Source organism: Budorcas taxicolor, chromosome 8 (genome assembly GCF_023091745.1).
Source record: "Budorcas taxicolor isolate Tak-1 chromosome 8, Takin1.1, whole genome shotgun sequence".
Lineage (NCBI taxonomy): Eukaryota > Metazoa > Chordata > Mammalia > Artiodactyla > Bovidae > Budorcas > Budorcas taxicolor.
In genome coordinates, this window is record NC_068917.1 from 63,915,017 (window position 1) to 63,938,231 (window position 23,215).

Here is a 23,215-nt window from a genome sequence, read left to right on the forward strand (position 1 = left end):
GGCCTTCCTGCCGTGGCTGGAGGAGGGACCAGCTCCCGCCAGCAGTGTGGCACCCATGACAGCGTCAACATGAGTTTTACTGAAACACATTCCACTGTTCGAAACACACACACGCACATACCACCTGCCCGCGTTTCTTTTTTTTTTTTTCCTTCTCCTCCAAGGTGATTTTTACTCACTCCACATGGAGGAAAAACAGAATTGCTTTTTCAATAACCATTTTGAAAAGGAAGTGTTTCATTGTCCTAGGAGTGTGTATACATTAACCCATTCTACCCAGGGACAAGGTTTTACTAAGTTCCTGTATAAAAGGAAGAAGCATGGATGCTTCCACCCAGGACAGATCTTGGCAGGAAGAGCAGACAGGTGAGGGTGGGCTCTGAGCTTGTGGAAGTGACCGGCAGGACCCCAGCCTGCCCCTGAAGAAGTATGCTCCTCCCGTGGCAGTTGGAGGCAGGGGGATTAAGCAGGATTTGACCACCCAAGCCTCTGGCAAGACTCTGAGGGTTCTAAGAATGACCAGTGGACTCTGGCTGCAAAAGGCCAGTTCTGAAAACCAGCCAATCAGAAAACTGGCTCCTAGAACTGTTTGGGGACACGGAGGCCCATATATCTGTCTTTTCCAAGGTAGACAAAAAATCTTGAGGCCAGAGTCCAGCTCGGCAGCCTCGACAAATCCCAGAAGCCTGAAAATGGGATGAACGGCCTGAAAAAAAACGTTCCAGTCTGTAAAACGGGCTCACATATCTTGCCCGGCCTATGTAGCGTGCATTTACATGGAGAGTCTGATGAGAAGATGGATGTGAAAGATTTTTGGAAACTGTAGAGGATCATGCATAGACAGGGAAGATCACTGCCACTACTGCTGGGCTGTGCTAGGCTGATGTCAAAATCACACTCTGCTGTCCCAGATACAGAAACTGAGGTCTGGAGTAAAAGTGACTTGCCCAGCTGGACAGCGGCTGGACTCAAGTCAGACACTCCCAACTTCAAGGCCAGTAAATGTTCATCTTCCTCCGCGAGCTGCCACTAGACCCGGGAGTGCAGATCAGCTCACATTTGGAAGAGGGGCCGGCCTTGGTGGCCAGAGCTCTGGGCCCTCTCCTGACTGCTGTGGCTCACGAGGCCAGGCTGCCAGCAGGTATGAGAAACCTGTACCCTTGACGTGCGTCCCTTCCCAGCCTGTGGCCCCTTACTCGGCCAACATTCATCCAAAGTGACTGGGAGTGCAGAGCGAGGGTACGTCATTCATAGTCCAGTGCCTGTGTGCATACCCGCAGCCCCGTGGTCTCACCTACTATCTCTCCTCATTACGGCCCATTACGGGAAGGTGAAGTAGACTAACCAGAAAGCACTGAGTTAGTCATTATCCCGCAGGCAGGCCCTGCCTCAGAGCCCACACAGTCAGAGTCAGGCCCGCAGTGTGCCATTCTGAAGGACACTGCAAGGCCAGACTGCTAGGAACAGGGTTCCTCCTCCAAGGCCCATCTCCACACAGGCCTATTGACCTGTCCCCCGCTGCCACTTCCTCCAGAACATCCTTCCTCCCTGTGCTCCCTGCAGAGGCAACATCTCCATTCATCAGGGTCCACAGAACTTGCTCCCCGCCTTGCAGGTTCTGAATCCACATCACATTGCCCCTGTGAGGCTGGGGGCTGAGCTGATGTCTGATTCATCCCGCCCTCCTGCCTCTGGGTGCCCAGCACTGTGCCAGGGTCACAGCTACCATGTAAGATATATATATGCTGGATAAATGCAAATGGGAGTCTGAGCAAGTGAGTAAATGGATACGTGGGTGGACTCCTCCAAAGCATGAAGCCCTATAGTCTGCCTGGGCTTCTAGGGCATGCCAAGCTGAATGAATTAGGATTAGATTCTGTGTTTCCATGAGAATCACATGAAACACAGAGGGAAACATGATTCCTGACACCTAATGTCTGAATTAAGTAAATAAGAGCTTAGTAGAAATGCCAGAGATTTTGTGCAGAGGTCAGACAAACCCTATCCTTTCTGTGGGCCTCTAAGAAGTGAGGAGATTGATAGCTTGCTTCTTTTTAGAGCCCTACTGGCTCAAAAATTACATAATATTGTCAAAGGTTACAAGATAACTTTTCTCCCAGATTCTGGAGAGAAAGGTAGGCTTCATCCAAGGAAGGTTCCAAGTTGAGTCCCTTTGCTTTCTCCTTATGGGGTCAGATGGAATGCGGCTTCAGCCATCTCTCTGAAGGGCTCCGAGCAGTGGGACAGGCTGCCTGTGATGGAAACAGACACTTCTCCCTAGAGCCCAGGACCTAGAGTGTGTGAGACTAGCTCTGACCTGCACCTATGACTGTGTGATTCCTGGAGGAGGTGTCACTCAACTGCAGGAGAAAGACAGAAACGCTGAGCATCGTCTATGAGACCAGGCCCGGCTACCCTCTCCCAGCCCCTCGCTGAAGCCCAGCCACACTTTCTTTCCTTCCTCACTCCTGCCACACTTCCTCTGGCCTCAGGGTCTTTGTACTCTTATTCCCTCTGCCATTCAGTTCTCCCGACCACGTCCCTTCAGGGCTCAGCAGAAGCCACTGTGGCCTCCAGGCTGGATCAGCACCTGCTTTCTGCCTTTAGAGAACCTCAGACGTCTCCTCCTCAGTGCCTAGCACATCTGTCATCCATGACCCTCTGAGTAATCCTTCTTTATTGTGATTCTTCCACACATCTGTAGTCTCCCTGAGGGCAGGTCCAAGCCTGTCTTGTTCACTCATGTAACTAGTGATTGGCTCTGTGCCTTGCATATAATAAACACTCATCAGTGTTTGTTAAGTGAATACATAACTTGTTGGGTGAGTGAGTGAGTGAATGAAAGTCACTCAGTCATGTCTGACTCTTTGCGACCCCATGGCCTGGCTCTTCTGGCCACAGAATTCTCCTGGCAAGAATACTAGAGTGGGTATTCATTCTCTCCTCCAGGGAAACTTCTCCACTGTGGGATTGAACTCAGGTCTCCTGCAATTGCAGGCAGATTCTTTATCATCTGAACCAGCCAGGGAAGCCCAGACTTGCTGGGTGACCTTAGGCCAAGCCTCTTTGCCTCACTTGGCCCCAGTTTTCCCATCTGAAAACAAAGCAGCTCAATGGTCTGTGAGTGCCCTCCTAGGAACCACACAAAGACAGCCAGACTGTCACAGGATGGTGGTCCCTGGGGCCTTGCTCACTCCTCCCCGTCCAAGGTCCCCTCCGGCACCTCCTCTCTCCATGGCAGCCTGTCCTGCAGCCTACACTGTTTGGGGTGACTGTTTGGGAAAACTTCAGAAGCCATCCTCTCATTAGCCTGCAGAGGAAGCTCAGCAGGTTAGTCTTCACCACCAGGACCAGCCAGCAAGTGCTGGGGAAGTCACTACTCTCAGGCCCCTGCATCTCACCCAGTGATGGGAGCTCTCAGCACAAAGGAGTCAAGTCTGAGCCACCTGTGCCTGTGAGGTCTCCAGCCCAGGGCTTGTCAAATGCAGGGCACCAGGAAACAGTCTCCTGAATCAAATCTGGTACTCAGGGGAAACCTTATCCAGGTCCTGAGAGCCTCTCCCTGGGCAGAGCCTTTCTGGTCCCGTCCTTCTCTGCAGCCACAGGCAGTGACTCCTTCTCAGCCCAGGTTAGACCAGGGGGATGCTAGCAAGGGATCATCCTGCTTTCTTCCCTCTCTTGCAAGTGACCCAGCTGTGAGTTTGTCCAGAGAAACACTTCTTCATCTCCAGACTCTTGGATTCAATTCTAAAAGCATGACAGGGCAACGTGACAAGAGGGCTGACAGTTGGGGACACGCCAATGCCATCATCACCTGGTTTATGGCCATACGGTGCTTATGTATTTCCACTTGCATCCTGACTGACAGGATAATGACCCAAGACCACCTCAAGTGGCTCAGGAGATCATTACACCACCCTGTGTGAAAAGCCCCGGGTAAGCACAGCACCACTCAGCAATGGCAGAGCAACCAGACACAGAACACCCCCCGCTGGGCCCGAGCGAGCAGGCACCAGGGCCAGCAATCGCAAGAGCCCCAGATGCATCCTCTACACCTCCTGGGAGGCCTCCACTGGCCAGGTATGGCTCTGAGTAAAACCTGGCACTCTCACCCACACCCCGCCAGATGCCTTTGGGTGCATCACCCAGGCCTGCATGCGGATGGCAGGTGGCGGGTGGCGGAGGCAGCCAGTCGGGATCATACCTGCTCAGGCTTGATGGGCTCCGCGGTGGTGAAGATGTCCGAGTAGTGCTGCCTCTCAAACACGCGGTCCAGCACCTCCAGCTGCTGTTGCGTGAACAGGTCTCCCCGCATCTGCTTCCGGAGGAAATCTCTGCCCGGCAGTGAGTGGCCGTTCGGCACAGGAGACTCCTGAATACCTTTGATGAGTACGAGAGAGGAGGGGTGAGTGTGGGTCCCACAAGCTGCTGGGCAAGACAGGCCAGACCCTGGATTGGGAAGAGGGTCTGGGAGACACACAAGCCCACCTCCTTCCCTGATGAGAGGGAGCTCAGATAGGGAGGGGTTCTTTGCCAAGGTCACCCGACTGGTTAGACCAGAGCCAGCTTCCCACAGCCACACGCCAGGCCCTGTGTGAAGCATGCATCATTGCAGTTAATCCTCACAATGAAACCAATGCCGATGGTATTATTTCCTCCATTTTGCAGATGAGAAAATTGAGACCTAGAAAAGTCTCAGTGACTGAACAACAAAATCAAGATCACAAATGCAAGTTGTCTTTGATAGAGCAATCGCACCTCTGGGAATTTACTTTACAGTTAGACTTACACATATAGGAAGTGATACATGTACAAAGTCCTAGTAGCAAAAGACTGGAAACAACCAAAGAGTTTGTTTTAGGAACTGGTTAAATAAGTTATGGTATGCTCACACAGTAGAATTCTGTGCAGCAGCAAAAAGGAAAGAGGACTTCCTCTGTGAAGTGATGCAGAAAGATTTTCAAGATACATCATTAAATGAAAAATAAATAAATAAGATTCAGCACAGCACACAATCTTTTGTGTAAAAAAGGAAGAAAATAAGACTTTACAAGCATTGTGTGTGTATGTATGTGTGTGTGTATATATGGCTGTGTGTGTATATATATATATATATTTGTATATTTATCTTTAACTTATATGCAGAATACATCATGCAAAATGCTGAGCTGCATGAAGCACAAACTGGAATCAAGATTGCCGGGAGAAATATCATAACCTCAGATATGCAGATGTCACCACCCTTATGGTAGAAAGTGAAGAACTAAAGAGCTTCTTGAGGAAAGTGAAATAAGAGAGTGAAAAAGCTTGCTTAAAACCCAAAATTCAGAAAACTAAGATCATGGCATCTGGTTCCATCACTTCATGGCAAATAGATGGGGAAACAATGGAAACAGTGACAGACTTTATTTTGGGGGGCTCCAAAATCATTGCAGATGGTGACTGCAGCCATGAAATTAAAAGACATGTGCTTCTTGGAAGAAAAGTTATGACCAACCTAGACAGCATATTTAAAAGCAGAGACATTACTTTCCCAACAAAGGTCTGTCTAGTCAAAGCTATGGTTTTTCCAGTAGTCATGTATGGATGTGAGAGTTGGACTATAAAGAAAGCTGAGCACCAAATAATTGATGCTTTTGAACTGTGGTGTTGGAGAAGATTCTTGAGAGTCCCTTGGACTGCAAGGAGGTCAAACCAGTCTGTCCTAAAGGAAATCAGTCCTGAATACTCATTGGAAGGACTGATGCTGAAGCTGAAGTCCCAATACTCTGGCCATCTAATGCGAAGAACTGACTCATTGGAAAAGACCCTGATGCTGAGAAAGATAGAAGGCAGGAGAAGAAGGGGACAACAGAGGATGAGATGGTTGGATGGCATCATTGACTCAATGGACATGGGTTTGAGGAAGCTCTGAGAGTTGGTGATGGACAGGGAAGCCTAACGTGCTGCAGTCAATGGGGTCGCAAAGAGTAGGACACAACTGAGCGACTGAACTGAACTGAACTGATATATGTGTGTGTGTGTGTGTGTGTGTGTGTGTGTGTGTGTGTGTGTGTGTGTGTTTCTCATGTTGCCTTCCAGAGCCATATGGAAGGCAACATGAGAAATATTTAGAGTGGTACCCTTTTCCCTGGTAGCTCAGAGGTTAAAGCATCTGCCTCCAATGCGGGAGACCCAGGTTCGATCCCAGGTTTGGGAAGATCCCCTGGAGAAGGAAATGGTAACCCACTCCAGTATTCTTGCCTGGAGAATCCCATGGACGGAGAAGCCTGGTAGGCTACAGTCCATGGGGTCGCAAAGAGTCGGACACAACTGAGCGACTTCACTTTCACCCATTTAGGGAGGTAGAAACTAAACAAATGGAGGCAAAAGGGAAGGAGACTTTTCATAGCATGATTGTTTTGTTTGCTTTGTTATAGGACTTTAAATGTATTGCCTATTCAGAAATGTAAATTACAAGGAAAGTACAGGATTAAATTCTCTATGGGTTCTGTATTGTTAGCTCTTCACACTATCACAGTCCCTGGTGATGATGCCTACATTCCAAAGAAAATGTTACAAACTATCACTTAAAAATTAAATGGGTTGAAATATATTTTGTGAGGTTTGGGTCTGAACCATTCAAAACAAGAGAAAATAAGGTGGGTGAAAGATTCCAGTGAGGAATGGCCTCCAGGGCCATCATTCCCCAAGGCCCTCTGGAACCAACTTGCTCATTCAGGGCCACCCAGAAACACTGCCGGTGGCCAGGCCCAGAGGAGAGGCCTCTGCTTGTGCCACTGGGAAGCCCTAGGGGGAACCAGAATGTGTCAGATCTCTCCCTGGCAGGTGCCCTTACAGAAGGCCATCCCCCATCCCGCTTCCACCCCTGCCCCACCAGCCCGCTGCTGCCCTAAACTTCACTCATCAGGTCAAAGCCCCACCCTTGTGAAGAAGGAAGCCAAACCAAGGAGCTTGAAGCAGTGGGATACTGTGTCCCTGAGATACTGCCAGAAGTTGGTGTTCCCCCAGATGTCTTATCTGGGGGCAACTACAATACAGGCTCTGACATCTGAACAAAGACACCAGCTTTGGGTGTTGACATGAGTGCTAGCCTTTCAGAGTTCCCTGTGTAGGCAGAGAGCTCAGAGTGCCCCAGCAACCTCTACTGGAAGGGTCTTCAGAGATGGCTCAGGACACCCCTGAGAAAATGGATCCCAGATCAATTCTGGCCCAAGAGGATACCTAAGCTGGGCTTTAGACTGAACGACCAGACACCCCAACATGAGGGCTCCTTAACGGGATCTCTGACTCAAGTCTTCCAGTCTGGAGCCTGAGGCCCTCCTCCAGAAGCCTGTGACACTGGCCTCCCACGAGACAGGTCCTTGCTCCTGCCCACAGGACATCATCCTCAAAGCCCCCTCTTCCATCATGGCCTAACCCAGGGGGCTTATCCCACAAGGGCACCAAGACTAGCAGTATGTGGGAGCTCCTGGCTCAGACGGTGTCTGCCCAGCAGTGTTTTCCATTGGCTGGCATTCGCCAAGTGGCCCTTGTGTGCACAGGTGTACACACACATACACACATGGGGGAAGAAGGCTCAGCTGGCTTCTCCTCAGCTGTTGCTCTGGCGAGTCATCCTGACCCCAGACACTCTTGCCAAAGCATGACCTTGGCCTGAGTTCTACAGTGCTCCCACTGAGGAGTCTCTTCCCATCAGAGTAACTGCGTCCACCTTTAGCAGACGTCTTCCTGCCCACCAATTCCACATAAACTCACTAGCCCCTGTCCTCCCTGCCAGGCTCCAAACTCCTAATAAAGGCTCCTTCCTGTCTGCCAGCTCCGGGCCACTCCTGCCAAGGCTTTGCCCTGTTGAGTCCACCTCTTCCCTCCCAATTGGGCTGCCCCACCAGACATGCCCCCACCTCGGCCTCTGGAGGAGGTCACTCCCTGGCAGCCAGGCTGCCCTCCTGTCCTTTCCCACGGGCTTCACAGGCTGGGGCTCTGTGCACAGCTCAGAGCTCTGGAAAGCCATAGCTTCGCCTCCACTGAGGAAGCTCGGAGAGGGTGGCTCAGCTGAGGGCTCCTGTGGGCAAGGTCACTGTGTGGTCACCAAGTAGGGCCTGGCACAGAGCTAAGGCTCAGGACACATGCCAAATCAAGTGTACACACTCAGGGTCCTCAGAGGCCCAGAGCCCAGGACACCACTAATCCTGCAGCACAGGCAGCCTCACCAAGTCTTCCAGAAAGAAGGCTCACCACGTCCTGCTCTGAAAGTCAGCCACAGCACCGTGGGCTGAGCCTGGGAGAGTGTGCAGACTGTCCTGGTGACCCAGACACAGAGTTGAGGGCTGTGAGCTGGGAAGAGCCACCTGTCCAGTCATGCACCCCAGCACTGCCTCTGCTTTTTCTCTCCTGGCCACTCCTGCCACGAGGTGGGGCATGTCAGGTGGGAGGGAGGTGAAGTCTACCTGCCGCTTTGCACAGATGCTAAAAGTCTATTATCTCCTTAAGAAGGCCTGGGGCCCTCCTAAACATACAATTATTTATTAATTCATTTAACAGATACAGATATAGAGTTTACTCTGCACCAGGTAAGAGCCTCCCAAAGGGAGTCATGCTTGAAGTGGAAACAGAGGACAGAATGTCAGCAAGAGCAAAGGGGCGAGGGAGGGTATAACAGGCAGAGGTGGAGATGAAGGGGACAGGGAGCTGGGTGAAGAGACCCCAGGAGACTCTGGACAGGCAGGCAGGGGTTGGGTCACAGAGGCCACAGAGGTAATCAGAGCCTCATCAGAGGAGAAGTGGGGTGGGGAGCCATGGAAAGGAGCTGGGGAAACAATCGCCCTTCACATTTCTCAGTCCCAGAGCCTGAATTGCTAGTTCCCTTAGTTCAGGCTGTGCTTTCTAACCCCTGCTCCCAAAGTTTGGAAAGACTCAGTTCAGTTCAGTAGCTCAGTTGTGTCCAACTGTCGCTTTGCGACCTCATGGACCGTAACACACCAGGCTTCCCTGTCCATCACCAACTTCAGGGGCTTGCTCAAACTCATGTCCAATGAGTCGGTGATGCCACCCAATCATCTCATCCTCTGTCAATCCCTTCTCCTCTTGCCTTCAATCTTTCCCAGCATCAAGGTCTTTTCCACTCAGAACTGAATGAGTCATTCTTCAAATCAGATGGCCAAAGTATTGGAGCTTCAGCTTCAGCATCAGTCCTTCCAATGAGTATTCAGGACTGATTTCCTTTAGGATGGACTGGTTTGATCTCCTTGCAGTCCAAGGGACTCTCAAGAATCTTCTCTAACACCACAGTTCAAAAGCATCAATTATTTGGTGCTCAGCTTTCTTTATAGTCCAACTCTCACATCCATACATGACTACTGGAAAAACCATAGGTTTGACTAGATGGACCTTTGTTGGCAAAGTAATGTCTCCACTTTTTAATACACTGTCTAGGTTGGTCATAGCTTTTCTTCCAAGGAGCAAGCATCTTTTAATTTCATGGCTGCAGTCACCATATGTAGTGATTTTGGAGCCTCCCAAAATAAAGTCTGTCACTGTTTCCACTGTTTGTCCATCTATTTGCCATGAAGTGATGGGACCAGATCCGATGATCTTTGTCTTCTGAATGTTGAGCTTTAAGCCAACTTTTTCACTCTCCTCTTTCACTTTCATCAAGAGGCTCTTTAGTTCTTCTTCACTTTCTGCCATAAGGGTGGTGTCATCTGCATATCTGAGGTTATTGATATTTCTCCCAGCAATCTTGATTCCAGCTTGTGCTTCTTTCAGGCCAGCATTTCGCATAATGTACTCTGCATATAAGTTAAATAAGCAGGGTGACAATATACAGTCGTGACCTACTCCTTTCCCAATTTGGAACCAGTCTGTTGTTCCATGTCCTATTCTAACTGTTGCTTCTTGACCTGCATACAGATTTCTCAGGAGGCAGGTCAGGTGGTCTGGTATTCCCATCTCTTGAAGAATATTCCACAGTTTGTGGTGATCCCCACAGTCAAAGGTTTTGGCGTAATCAATAAAGCAGAAATAGATGTTTTTCTGGAACTCTCTTGCTTTTTCCATGATCCAGCAGATGTTGGCAATTTGATCTCTGGTTCCTCTGCCTTTTCTAAATCCAGCTTGAACATCTGGAAGTTCATGGTTGACATACTGTTGAAGCCTGGCTTGGAGAATTTTGAGCATTACTTTGCTAGCATGTGAGATGAGCTCAATCGTGTGGTATTTTGAGCATTCTTTGGCATTGCCTTTCTTTGGGGTTGGAATGAACACTGACCTTTTCCAGTCCCATGGCCACTGCTGAGTTTTCCAGATTGCTGGCATACTGAGTGCAGCACTTTCACAGCATCATCTTTTAGGATTTGAAATAGTTCAGCTGGAATTTCATCACCTCCACTAGCTTTGTTCGTAGTGATGCTTCCTAAAGTCTACTTGACTTCACATTCCAGGATGTCTGGCTCTAGGTGAGTGATCACACCATCATGGTTATCTAGGTCATGAAGATCATTTTTGTATAGTTCTTCTGTGTATTCTTGCCATCTCTTCTTAATATCTTCTACCTCTGTTAGGTCCATACCATTTCTGTCCTTTATTGAGCCCAACTTTGCACGAAACGTTCCCTTGGTATCTCTAATTTTCTTGAAGAGATCTCTATAGATTTTTCCATTCTATTATTTTCCTCATTTCTTTGCACTGACCACTGAGGAAGGCCTCCTTATCTGTCCTTGCTATTCTTTGGATTAGAATCATCTGCATTCAAATGATTATATTTTTCCTTTTCTCCTTTGCCTTTAGCTTCTCTTCTTTTCTCAGCTATTTGTAAGGGCTCCTTAGACAACCATTTTGCCTTTTTGCATTTCTTTTTCTTGGGGATGGTCTTGATCACTGTCTCCTATACAATGTCACGAACCTCCAACCGTCTTCCTTGAAAAGACTAGGAGCTGGCAAGATGAATTTTGCATTTGTACTCATTTGGAGGTGATATGTAGAGTCAGCCTGTCAGCCACAGGTGATCCACTGAGCCCATACTGAAGGTAGATCACTCCTCATGGCATGTGCCCAGCTGCTAGGATAAACACTAACCATGCACACCCATGCCACCTCCTCCAGCATGTCTTCCTTCATGCCCTAGTCACTTCTCCATCTCACCACTCTGTCCCTTGTCTTAGAAGTCAAGCCCCTAGGCTCTTCACTCTGACAGCACTATTAGCTACCTTGGGGAGAAACACCGCAGTTAATTTATCTCTGTCCTCTCCAAAGAGAACATTTGCAGGATAAATGAACAAATTAGTAATACTACCTTCACTCCGCAGATCTGGTCTGCAAATGTCACATTCCATCTGACCTCATTCATTCATTCATTTGTTCATTCTTGCCTCAATCAACCTAAGGGAGCAGGGCGCTAGGCTAGTGCAGGGCAAACAGTGATAAGCAAAAGCTGGCCCAGCCCTGTCCTTGTGGAGTTATGCCCAGTGGAAGAGGCAAACGTTAACTGAAAAATAATCAGACCTGGAAAGGTGAAAGTGTCCACCATGACAAATACTCTGACAAAAAGACTCATGGTTCTCAGGGGCCAGGGACATGGCTGACTTATCTCTGGGTACCACAGACAGTGGGTGAGCACGAGCCAAACAGACTATATGCACAAAGACAGCTGTGCATATAAAAGTGAACACCAGAAAAACCACCCCCTCCACAAGGACTGGCCTGAATCTCCAGGCCTCCAATGGACACTTCTGTAGCGTTTCCCATTCACAAAGATGCTGTCTGACTTCACTGGAGAATGAGGTCTTGGAGACAGGCTCCAGAAGCACTCAGACCCATTTTATTCCAGGGAGGAAAAGCTGAATTTGCAATGTGAATGGTATGCTTAAATATATGGATAGACATGGGCAAAGTACAAAGGTATACAGGGGGCACGGTATCTTTAAATCTTTTTTTCTACTCCAAATCAAATAATATGTAATAGACCCAGTGCTGGGCTTAGTCAACCATGGCTCGTCGAATTAACATTCTGGAAGCTAGCTTCAGGGGAGCAAGGGGCAGGAAGCTGTGTCTCGGGGAGCAAAGAAATGCTGGCTTTAAATTTCAGGTTAAACCAATGTTATTCACAACCCGGCTTTGAAGCTAAAAGCTTTACACAATCGGGTCTGGTCACGCAAAGAGGGAGGAAGCAAAAGAGCCTCAGATTCCCATCTGTCAAGAGAAAGCTGTCTCTTGTGTGTCTTAAAAGATCATAAACCTATTGCGTTTTCTTTAGAGCACAGCAGATTCAGGGGTTTTGCATTTTTTCTTGGAGGGTCCTGGTTTGTTTCTTTAAAAATCATCATGTACTTTATGTCCACAGATGCACCCTGGGAGAAAAGAAATAAAATAAAAAACAAACAGGAATCTCCCTAATTCCGCTGGCATCATGGCCTTTGGGATGCAGCCCCAGCCGGAACCCCAGGAGCCCAGGAAAGGAGGCTGGAGCTACTGAGTCAGTCTCTGGCCTTTCTCTGAGCCCCATTTCCCTGCAGAGCCCAGCTCAAGTCAGAGCTCCGAAACAGCCTCTTTTATCCTCAGCATGGCCTGGCAGTGGAAGGGCCCAGTGGGAAAAGGGCTGGGAGCCAGCACACGTGGGTTATCACTGACTCTGCCCTTACTTGCTGGGTGGGCCAGACAAGTTCCTCTCCCTCTCTTGGCCTTAGGTGCCCCACCAATAAACTAAGGAGGCTGTTAGTCATTTCTAACCACTTTCCTCTCTAAATTCTATGTAGATTTTGTCTGCAAAATTTAAGTATTAAATGAGCATTGATCTATTTTTACATTTTGGTTGTGCTTTCCATTTTGGTTGTTTGTGCAGTCTTTGTAAGGAAGTAATCTACAACCCAATATTCATTCTACCCCTAAATGATGGCCAAATGTACCCAAGGGATTTTCTGTTTGCTAATATTTGGTTTAGAGATGGACATGTGGGTGGGGGAGGGCTTCTAGAAGGAAGTCAGAGACAGGAGAAACCTTTGTTTTCCCACTGAGCTACGTTTTTTTGAAATTGTGAAAATATCTCCCAGATCCCACCATTAATTCTTCTCAGCACTACAGTGGGCCCTTCCCTTACCCCAGGCTCTTAGGTCCTCTCCCAGCCTGGCTGGCAGTGCTCTGAGGAGGCTGACATCTAGCCAGTCTGCTGCTTCTGGACTCTGGCACCCACCACGCTCACAGCCCTGCCTCCCTCAGTGAAGATGGAGACAGAGCCAGGTCTTAGTGTGTCATGTGCCACAGGAGTCTGGAGCCAGCACAGTTGGGAACACCGAACTGGTATGACCCGGGGCATTTCCAGCTTGAGTCAAGTGAGTCCAGGGAGTTTGGGGTGGTTTTCACCAGATGGGGAGACAGCAATCATAGCTGTCATACCTAATTGTTAATTCTTTTTTTTTTTTGACCACACCACGTGGCTTGCAGGATCCTAACTCCCCGACCAGCGATCAAACTCAGGCCCCAGCAGTGAAAGCGCTGAGTCCTAATCCCTGCACCGACAGGGAATTCCCTGTTGTAGCTAATTCTTAAAGCAATCCATAAAGCAGAAACCAACCAAATTCAGACCATGCTAATCTGCAGCTTTAAGAAATTGTTTCAGATGCAAGAGAAGCTTGCTGAGGGTAGTAGTGGCTCCAGAATTTATCCTCAGGAGATGCTAGATAAGACCATGGGTTACAAAGGGGAGGTGAGGGTGGACAGCGTATTTGTTCTGGGGCTACATCAGCAAAAGACCCTGCATACACTGACAGAACACTATGTATCCCTAGCAAAGATGAAGGGAAGAGAAGACCTCTGAAGACAGAGGTGATGGGGGCATAGGCACTTTAATCCCTGGTCTCACACTGGATGGAACACTGCTCCATGCCAGCCTCCCAAACAAGTTATCTTCACATCTTTAAATTTCACTGACCCTCAGGGCATCTGGGGGGAAGTGCATATTCTTACTCCATTTTACAGATGAGAAAACTGAGGCTCAGAGAGGTTGAATAGCTGAGGTCACTCAGCTGGGATTTGTATGTACTTCAGTCGCTTGTCTGCCGATCCAGTGCTCTCTCCACTTCCCTCCTTGGGTCAACTACTAAGACTAAAACCTCTGTTTCTTCATCTGTAAACCAGTAAGCAGGACATGGTAAACAGAACAGTGGTAAGCAGGACCATCTCGAGGGTTTTATAAGAAATAAATGAAATAATCTCAGTGACACACTTAACATGAAGTTAGTGTCCAAACAACATTAGCTGCTGTCTGCATCATTTTCACCAGGAAAACCTTTCCAAGGCTGCCATAGGACAAAGCCCAGCCCTCCTAGGACTCCATGATCTGCCCCTCCCGTCAGGAGCTTTCCCAACACCATCCAAGCAGGCTACTCCTGATTCCCCAAGAGTCCATGTCCCCCCATTCACTGTTCCTTCTGCCAACTCACCCTTCACCCCAGCCCACCAAAGGCTCGTCTAAAACCCACCTCCTCTCGGAAACACAAAGGCTAAACTAATCACACTATCTTCTAACTCTCCTCAGCAAGTTGCACGGGCTACCACTGTTATCCTGGATTTCACCCCTTTACAATCCACTCTGTGAGATCCATCCTCTTGGAATCTCCATTTGATTGCTGAGGAAACTGGCAGAGATAACAAGTAACTTGCACAAGGTCACAACAAGGTCACATGGCAGAGCACTTGCACACCTTTTAACGGTCTTAAAGTGAAGCCAGCCACTGTGGTGGATGTGGCACAGCCCACTGAGCAGGTTCAAATCCTCACTCCATCTCTTAGAAGCTTGTGGTACTTGAGAAACTTTCATCTCTAATCCTCATTTTCTCATACATAAAATGGGATAATACATAATGTTACATGGAATTGATGAAAGAATTGAATAAGGATACATGTAAAGTGCTCAGCATAGCTTCTGGGACAGAATAAGTGCTCAATAAACACAAGCTATTTCTAGAATTACTCCGGCATACCTTGTTTTATTAAGCATTGCTTTATCGTGCTTTGCATATAATTGCCTTTTTTTTTTTTTTAACAAATTGACGGTTTGTGGCAACCCTGCAGCAGATGAGTCTATCAGTGCCTTTTTTTCCCAGCAGCATTTGCTCACTTCATGTCCCATGTCACATTTTGGTAATTCTCACAATAGTTCAAACCCTCTACCAGCAAAAAGATTATGAGGCACTGAAGACTTAGATGGTAGTTAGCATTGGCACCCCACTCCAGTACTCTTGCCTGGAAAATCCCATGGACGGAGGCGCCTGGTAGGCTGCAGTCCAGGGGGTTGCGAAGAGTCGGACACGACTGAGCGACTTGACTTTCACTTTTCACTTTCATGCATTGGAGAAGGAAATGGCAACCCACTCCAGTGTTCTTGCCTGGAGAATCCCAGGGACGGCGGAGCCTGGTGGGCTGCCGTCTATGGGGTCACACAGAGTCGGACACAACTAAAGCGACTTAGCAGCATTTTTAGCAATAAAGTATTTTTTAATTAAGGTATGTACATCTGTTTTTAGACACAGTGCTACTGCAGACTTAATAGACCACAGTATAGTATAAACATAACTCTTACATGCACAGGAAAACCAAAAAAGTGTGTTGACTCCATTTATTTCAAGTTGATTTACTGCAGTGGTATGGAACCAAACCCAAAATGTCTCCAAGGTATGCCTGTTTTTCTTTCCTTCCCTGCTCAGAGTATAAGCTCTCTGAGGGCTGACCCCATGTCTGACTCACCACAAACAAGGGAGAGGCTGATTAATGTTTATTGACTGAATGAGTGACCTGGGAAGACTTGAGGGGTTGAAGGCCGAATGGTTCAGGGGAACTCAGGAATGGGATAGTCTCCAGCATCATTGGAGAACTCGGAAGAAAACCTCTGGGAGTGACCTCCATTATATCAGTGACCCCAAAGGAGGAAAGAGTGAACCAACTAAGAGTTTATGTTCTATGTTCTAAGAGCCGAGGCAGTTCACAAAATTTTAAACAAGAGGATGATAAACTGCCAAAACTCAGTTGAGCACTAAGCTTCCTGGCAACACACACCAAAAGGAAAACACAACAAGTCATATAGTGTATGTGCTCACAACAAGAACAAAATGCCGTTAATTCTTCCACTCAAAATAATTCATAGCACTTCTATTCTCTGCATGGTGTTTTGAATGCTTAGGGTGACTCTAAGATGACTAATAACCCAGATGTGGGTCCTAGAAGAGGGACTATCAGAGCCAGACCTCAATTAAAGGAAAGGAACAAGGTGCTGGGATAAGGGGATAGGATTCCAGCCCCAGACGACTAGCATCAGTCAGCAATATCTTGAGAGCATCTATACAATGAGCCAGGCCCTGTGCTGGGAATCAGGGCAGCAGGACTGGAAAGGTCTCCCGGCAGCCTAGAACCAACATCGATGTTCCGGGTGATTGTATAAATGCCATCCTAAACCAGGGCCACACACTGAGAAAAATCAGAGCGGCATGGAGGAAAATTCCATTGGAACGACCATTATTCAGCCATTAGTTTCACTCAATCTTTCTTCTCGGAGAAGGAAAACGCGAAATTGTAAAATTGCTAAATACATTCAGGTTCAACCAGAGTGAATCTGATTGTGCTCTGTGTTAACCAGTGAGTCACAGGCTGTCAGGGAAGGAAAGACCCCAAAGGGCCAAAGATCCCACACTCGGTTTGGGGCCAGAAGGCAGGACTAAGGGGAGCTGAGCCTAGGAAGACATGAGGCCCCTGATTCCTGTTTCAATCCTCACGATCGATTCGTTCCTAAGCTACCTGCACCAAATTCCCACTGAGTGTCCTGAGCTAGAGAGGGACGTTTTAACCCTTGACTTCAAGTGGGGGATACAGACAAGTGAAAAATTCCAATGTACTAAGCTAAGTCCAGAGCCCTGAAGGAGCCAAAGGCAGAGGTAAGCCTGAGAAGCAGAGGCAGCCCTGGGAGCTAGACAGAAGTAGTCAATCCTCATACAGAGCTTACTCTGTGCCAGGAACTATTCTAAACACCTTATCTATTTAATCCACACAACAACCCAGTGATGTCAAGTTTGTTACTGCCCCCTCCCACTTTACAGATGAGGAAACTGAGGCACAGGGAGGTTAATCACCTTGCCCAAGGTCACACAGCTGGGAGATGGAGGAGATGGGATCGAAACCCAAGCAGTCTGGCTCCAGAGTCTGCACCTAACTACGCTAAACTGCTCCACTTAATCCAGACTGGGAGCAGAGGTGATCCAGAAAGCCCCCTGGAAAAGATGAAGCCTGAGTCTTAGGGATAAGTAGGAAGGAGTTGGCCAAAGAAAGGGGCAGGGAAGAAGTACATTCCAACCAGAAGGCACAGCACATGCAAAGGCCCAGAGGCACAAAAAAGCCTAGGTGCATGGGAATGGCTATAACTCAGGGAGTTTAGTGGGCAGAAGGAGGGCAGAGGGTGGGTTCTCCCTGTTTAACCACTGTGTACCATTATCCAGAGCCTAACATATACTCTGAGGTACAAACAGTACAAACACATTATTGAAGCTCTCCTCGTGCTGGTATGAAGCGATGGATTTCTTTGTGCTTAAATGAATCAAGATGACCTCAAAGCACAGACAAGAAGGAAGTAATACCTTGTGCATTGCCCCAGGACAAGTCTGTTCTCTCTAATCCGTACTGTCCAAGTCCATTACCTCGTATAGTAGTACCTAATTACTCCACCTTACAGAGAGATAGGCACACTAATTAGGAACGATGTTAACCACCATAGTGAAACTATTCCAAAGCAAATGAAATATTACTAGGAGAGAAAGGGTGATTTGTTTCTGTGAATTGTGCTTTCAAATGAGATCAAAGAATGCTAAAGGCTTCGTTTTAATTATACCTGGAAGGACTTCTCATGTATGCATACCTTTTTCAGCTTTCATGAACACAGCAGTCTGTCCCCCACACCCCACTGTGCAGAAATAAATAAATAAAAGGGTTTAAAAATCATATTTACTCTGATATCTTTGCATTACCCCCATTTGAGTTTTTAAATTATTGTCTTTATTTTTTTCCCAAGGACAATATAACTAAAAAGAAGGTTCATATTGTGGAGTGTATCTATTTGATCATTGCACAAATGTTTTCAGGAGAAATCACTATATTTCTCCCAGATGGGTATGGGTTTTGTCATAGATCAAAGTGATAGGGAGGAAAAAAAGATAAATCATCAGAGATCCAAAAATACTTTTCATTTGGAGAAGATATCAGGCCATTTCGATGGGGCTGATGGAGTCCCTGTTCTGTCTCCATTACCTGAGGCAGGCAGCCCCAGCCAGGAGCCAACTACTGAGATTATATTCCCCATAAGATGGTCCCCAATATATATATATATATGATCTTCAACCTCTATTGATTGACCAATTTCACAAGCAAAGACTGGTGAAATGAAGCTGAAATGAACATCATGCTTTAACTCATTGAACCTATCAGGCCTGAGTTAATCTCACTGTCCACTGTCTCTGATAGAATTCAATTGATCAATCATGTTTCGGTGATAGTACCATTTCACTGGCTTATTGCTTCTTCATTTCAGAGCTTGACCTGTTAGATATACTCAGACTGGCTCGACTACTCTTGGATACACAGAGATCAGCCTCTGTCTGCCAACGTGTGTCATCTCCTGTCCCAGCTGAAAAGAACTCGAGAGGCTTTTGTGTAAATCTGTGGTATGTTTTTCCACCCGAAATACACACATCAGGGGTGGATTTATGATGGTGTGGAACTGAACAAGCACAAATTATAAGAGGAGCTCTTCATTCTGCACAGAAACAGCATCATTGCCTTTTACATACCTAAACTGATGTGCTTAGGCTCTGTATTCACCGGGGGCAAGTTCTTGTATTACGTTGGCAAGTGTGTGTGCCCAGAGTAAGGCACATGTGGAAATGGTAACAACAATTACAATAATAATAACAATCATCACTCCTCAAATACACATTCATGCTGACCTTTCATATCCATCCATCAGCTTCTCTGATTCTCACCGTAGCCTCAGAAGGTGAGCAAGAGATTATCATTCTCATTTACAGACAAGAAAATGGGTTCAGAGAGGGGACATGTCTTGCCCAAAGTCACACAGCAGAGCTATCGGGCCAGTTGAGCCTGCGAGTCCTGATGTCTCAGCACCTGAGTGCCTCTTAACCCACTGAGTCTAATTTCCAGGGAATTTCAGAACTGCTGAGTCATTTAGGGTACACTGCTCTGTCCCTGGCTACCTAGATGAAGGAAACATCCTCAAAATTAGGCTCAGAGCATTTTAGAGCTGAGGATGGATTCTAAGATCAGCTGCAGAATCTTCTTAGCTTAGAAACTGAGACCAAGAGAGCAATAAACTGTTTTCCAAAGTCAACAAGACACTCTGCAGCCCAATCAGGACTCAAACCTGGATCCTGAGCCCTGAACTCTTCATACTTTCTCTCAGCACTTCCCCTGATCCATGCCAAGCCAATGAGCTCCTGTCAACAGAGAGAATTTCACTCTCCACTGTCAACATAGCCCAATGCGCTGCTTTGGTTCCTCTCTGGCATTTGATTTAATTTTCCCAACTGCAAACCAAGATGTTGTGCTTTGGGAAAGAGGGGACAGGGGCTCCACCCAGCTGTCTGCCTGGGGGAGGTGGCTCTTGAAGCCACAAAGCTGAACCCAGCGTGCGGGTCTCTGGAGGAGGCCAGGGCCATGACAGTTTGCAAATAAGCCTTGCATCTGCTTAGAGCCGGCAGTCTGCAAACACACTAATGGACTTTCCTCTGCCCACGGGGAGCTTTGGAGAAGCAATAAATAAAGTAGGCGCCTCTGGGGGGAGCCATTGCTGAGACCAGAGATGGCACTGAGATGAGGGGCTTGCTGAGGGTCAGGGGAAAGGCTTCTGGGCCTCCCACTGCAGCATGCTGCACCCCTCCCTCCCCGCAGTGCATCTTCCAGTAACCCCAATCCCTGCAACCCCAGTCTCTCAGCCTGTGTTCCAAAGAGTCAGGCCCTGGTCTAATTACATCAATACACTTACAATTCAGTTCAGACATACAACCCTTGTAGGTTGGAGGGGCTCACGTGGTCTGATGTGGCCACAGAGTAGAGACCTCTTTGGAGGGGGATGAGAAGAGGCCCAGAGGCCAGATGGAGCCCTCGCCCAGGAGAGAGCGAGAATGGCTACACAGGTTCAAGAGCAGGTTCAGGAGACAGTGAACAGGGAAAGTGGACTGGAGTTAGGGACTCTCTGGTGGTGGAGGACACAATGCGCCTCTGAACTGCCCTGTGAGACGCTCTGGACTGCCCTCCACTTCTGCCCCATCTTACTGGAGTGAAGTCCACAGCTTACAAGTCCCCACTGCATCGGGATTCCCCTGCCCTGCAGCCCCACCTTCCTGATGTCTCTCTTTCCACTCTGCTCCCACTTCCTCTGCTCTGGCCACACCGGCCTCCTTGCTGTCCCTCAATCACCAAGCTCGCCCCTGCCTCACTCAGACCTTGGCATGTGCTGTTTTCTCTCTCTGGAACATTTCTCTCCCAATATCTATTTGGCTCCCTTCTCCTGCCTCTAAAGTCTTGGCTCAAATGACATCTCATCATTATGACCACCCTCTACAAACCCTACCCAGCCCTGCTTCATTCTCTATTTCCTTACCCAGCTTTGCGGTCCTCCAGGGCACTTAACAACATGCTATTTGTTTTCCTTTTTTTTTTTTTTTTTTTTTGGCCACACTGAGAGGCTTGTGTGATCTTAGTTCCCTGACCAGGGATTGAACCTGTGCCCTCAGCAGTAAAAATGCACAGTCCTAACCACTGGACCTCCAGGGAATTCCTTGTTTTCCTTATTTCTTTACTCTTTCCCTCCTCATTAGAATGTCACTCATGAGGGCAGAGGTTTTTGTCTATTTCATTCATTGCTGTGTCCCCAACACCTAGAATAGTGTTTAGCACATGGGAGCACACAATAAACACTTGTGTAGTGAATAGATACAAGTGGACATTTCATTGAAAGTGAGAAAAAAAAAGCACAGGTACAACGGAGACAGCTACTCCTTGGTAACCTCCTGTTAGGAAAGAGTACTCACCCGCTCCCTGTGGGCATCTGATGATGCCCCTTTCCCTGCCTGGTCTGGGGCTTAGGAGACAGAACTCCCTCAGGGAAACAAAGGGGGCCACCAGGCCTTGCCCATCACTGAGGCCACAGTGCCTGGCTCTGAGTCAGGAGCCAAAAAATCGATGAACAACTCCCCAAGGGGGAGGCTCAGCCTTGAAAGAGTTTAAATGACAAAGATGGTGGTGTACTGAGTGCCAGCTCTGGCTCTGCCACTTGCCAGCTATATGTGCAATGAGAGTCAATGAATTCTGCCAAGCCTGCAGTGCTGGGTCAGAGAAAGCAAGCCAGGGGGACCCCAAATGAGACAGTGTCATCTGCATAGCAAGCACCCCTTGTCAGGCAATGAGGACAGGGAGTGAGGATAGGATAAAAGAAGCCATTTGCCTAATTTAGAGGACAAGGTGCGTACAGAGAGGAGCACCTGGCTAAGCTGTATCCCTTGGTTCAAGTATTCCTTCCTCTTTTGCTGGTGCTTTGATCCCAAGCATAGCCCTGTAAGGGGAGCCCATTCCCTGGCCTGGGGGTGGGGGGGCAGGAAGCCTAGAGAGGGAGAATTATGACTCAAGCAGGGGAAAGTACACTACAGGAGCCCCGAAGAGCAGGTAGTGGGGCCCAGAGATGAGAATCTCTCTGGTGTTGGGGGTCAGGAAGAGGGATCAGGAAAGACTTCCTGGAGGAAAGTGACAGTTGCTCAGTTGTGTTCGACTCTTTGTGACCCCATGGACTATATAGTCCACGGAATTCTCCAGGCCAGAATACTGGAATGGGTAGCCTATCCCTTCTCCAGTGTATCTTTCCGACCCAGGAATCAAACCAGGGTCTCCTGCATTGCAGGCGGATTCTTTACCAGCTGAGCTATCAGGGAGACCCTCTTGGAGGAAACAGTTGGCATCTGAACCAGTATTTGGACTTGGGGGCATGAGAGAGGAGGCAGAGGGTATCCCAGACAGTGATAAGCTGTGGGTGGAGCTCTCACCAACTGGGAGCTTGGCACCCATGAAGGAGCCCCAGATACACAGCAGGCCATGCTCTCTGACCCCCCAGCACAAGGTCTTGTACACAAAATGCAGGATATATACAGATTTTGCTTTTTCAAGTAGTCACAGAACTTCCCAAACGTAGAGATCCCAGAAAAGAACTCATTTGTTGCAGTGGATCTCAACAAGGGTGATCAAATCAGAGGAGATTCTGAAAATCGGTGAATTACTGTTATTTGGGGAGGAGTTAAGGCATTTAGTGGGTGGAGCCTGGAGTGCTCCCTAGTCCAGCCCAGTACAGTGAGCGACTGCCCCTACATCCCACACACCTTTGGAATAATACATATAGGTTAGTGAGAACTCTCTTTATAAATACTTGAGCCATGAACCTAGCTCTATTTTACTTATATATACACAAACTTGGTGTTTCAATTTACACTGAATTTTCCTGGAATACAACCATCACATAAATTGAGGGAAGATTATGCTTTGGTTTGGTTGGAATTTTATCAAGACGTTCACAATGTCAGAAAATCAGTTTGCTGATGGCAACACCACCAGAGGCATTTGTATTGCCAGAAAACACAGCTGTCCACATTTGTAGCTGCCGTATTCATGGTGATTCTACGCATAAGTGCAAGCAACTGACTACTTTATTCTGTCTTCTGAGCATTTACATAATGAAATACATCATTTTACTCTGATTTTATTTTTCTTTCCCCTTTTTGTTACAATTGGAGCATTGTATTGATTTTTAAATTATGTGTCTAGGCAGGTTATATTTTCTCTAAATGTCATCTTAGGATAGCAAAGGAAGCACTACAAAATATTTGTTTTAGAGAGGCGAGATAGAATAGACAGGATTCAAACTCACTGGATTCAAGGCCCCTTCAGTTCTGTCCACTAGGACTATCTCAAGACTATCACTCCATCTTTCTGAAAAGGGAGATTCAAAGATTCACTGGATTCAAGGCCCCTTCAGTTCTGTCCACTTGGACTATCGCAAGACTATCACCCTATCTTTCTGAAAAGGGAGAGCTATAGGGAGAGAAAGAGCTCTCCAGACTCTTTTTCAGGAACAGGAAGACAGATGCCAAAACTGACTATAAATAAAGGTACTTTAGGCATG

The 23,215-nt window shown here is 47.7% G+C and overlaps 1 protein-coding gene across 1 annotated transcript in view; it reads right to left on the bottom strand.

Moving 5' to 3' along the window:
- PAX5 (paired box 5) overlaps positions 1-23,215 on the bottom strand; it is a 171,193-nt gene that overhangs the window by 108,041 nt on the left and 39,937 nt on the right. Inside the window, exon 6 of the mRNA XM_052644974.1 lies at positions 4,205-4,380. Coding sequence (XP_052500934.1) covers positions 4,205-4,380 — 176 coding nt within the window. The remainder of the gene's footprint in view (positions 1-4,204; positions 4,381-23,215) is intronic.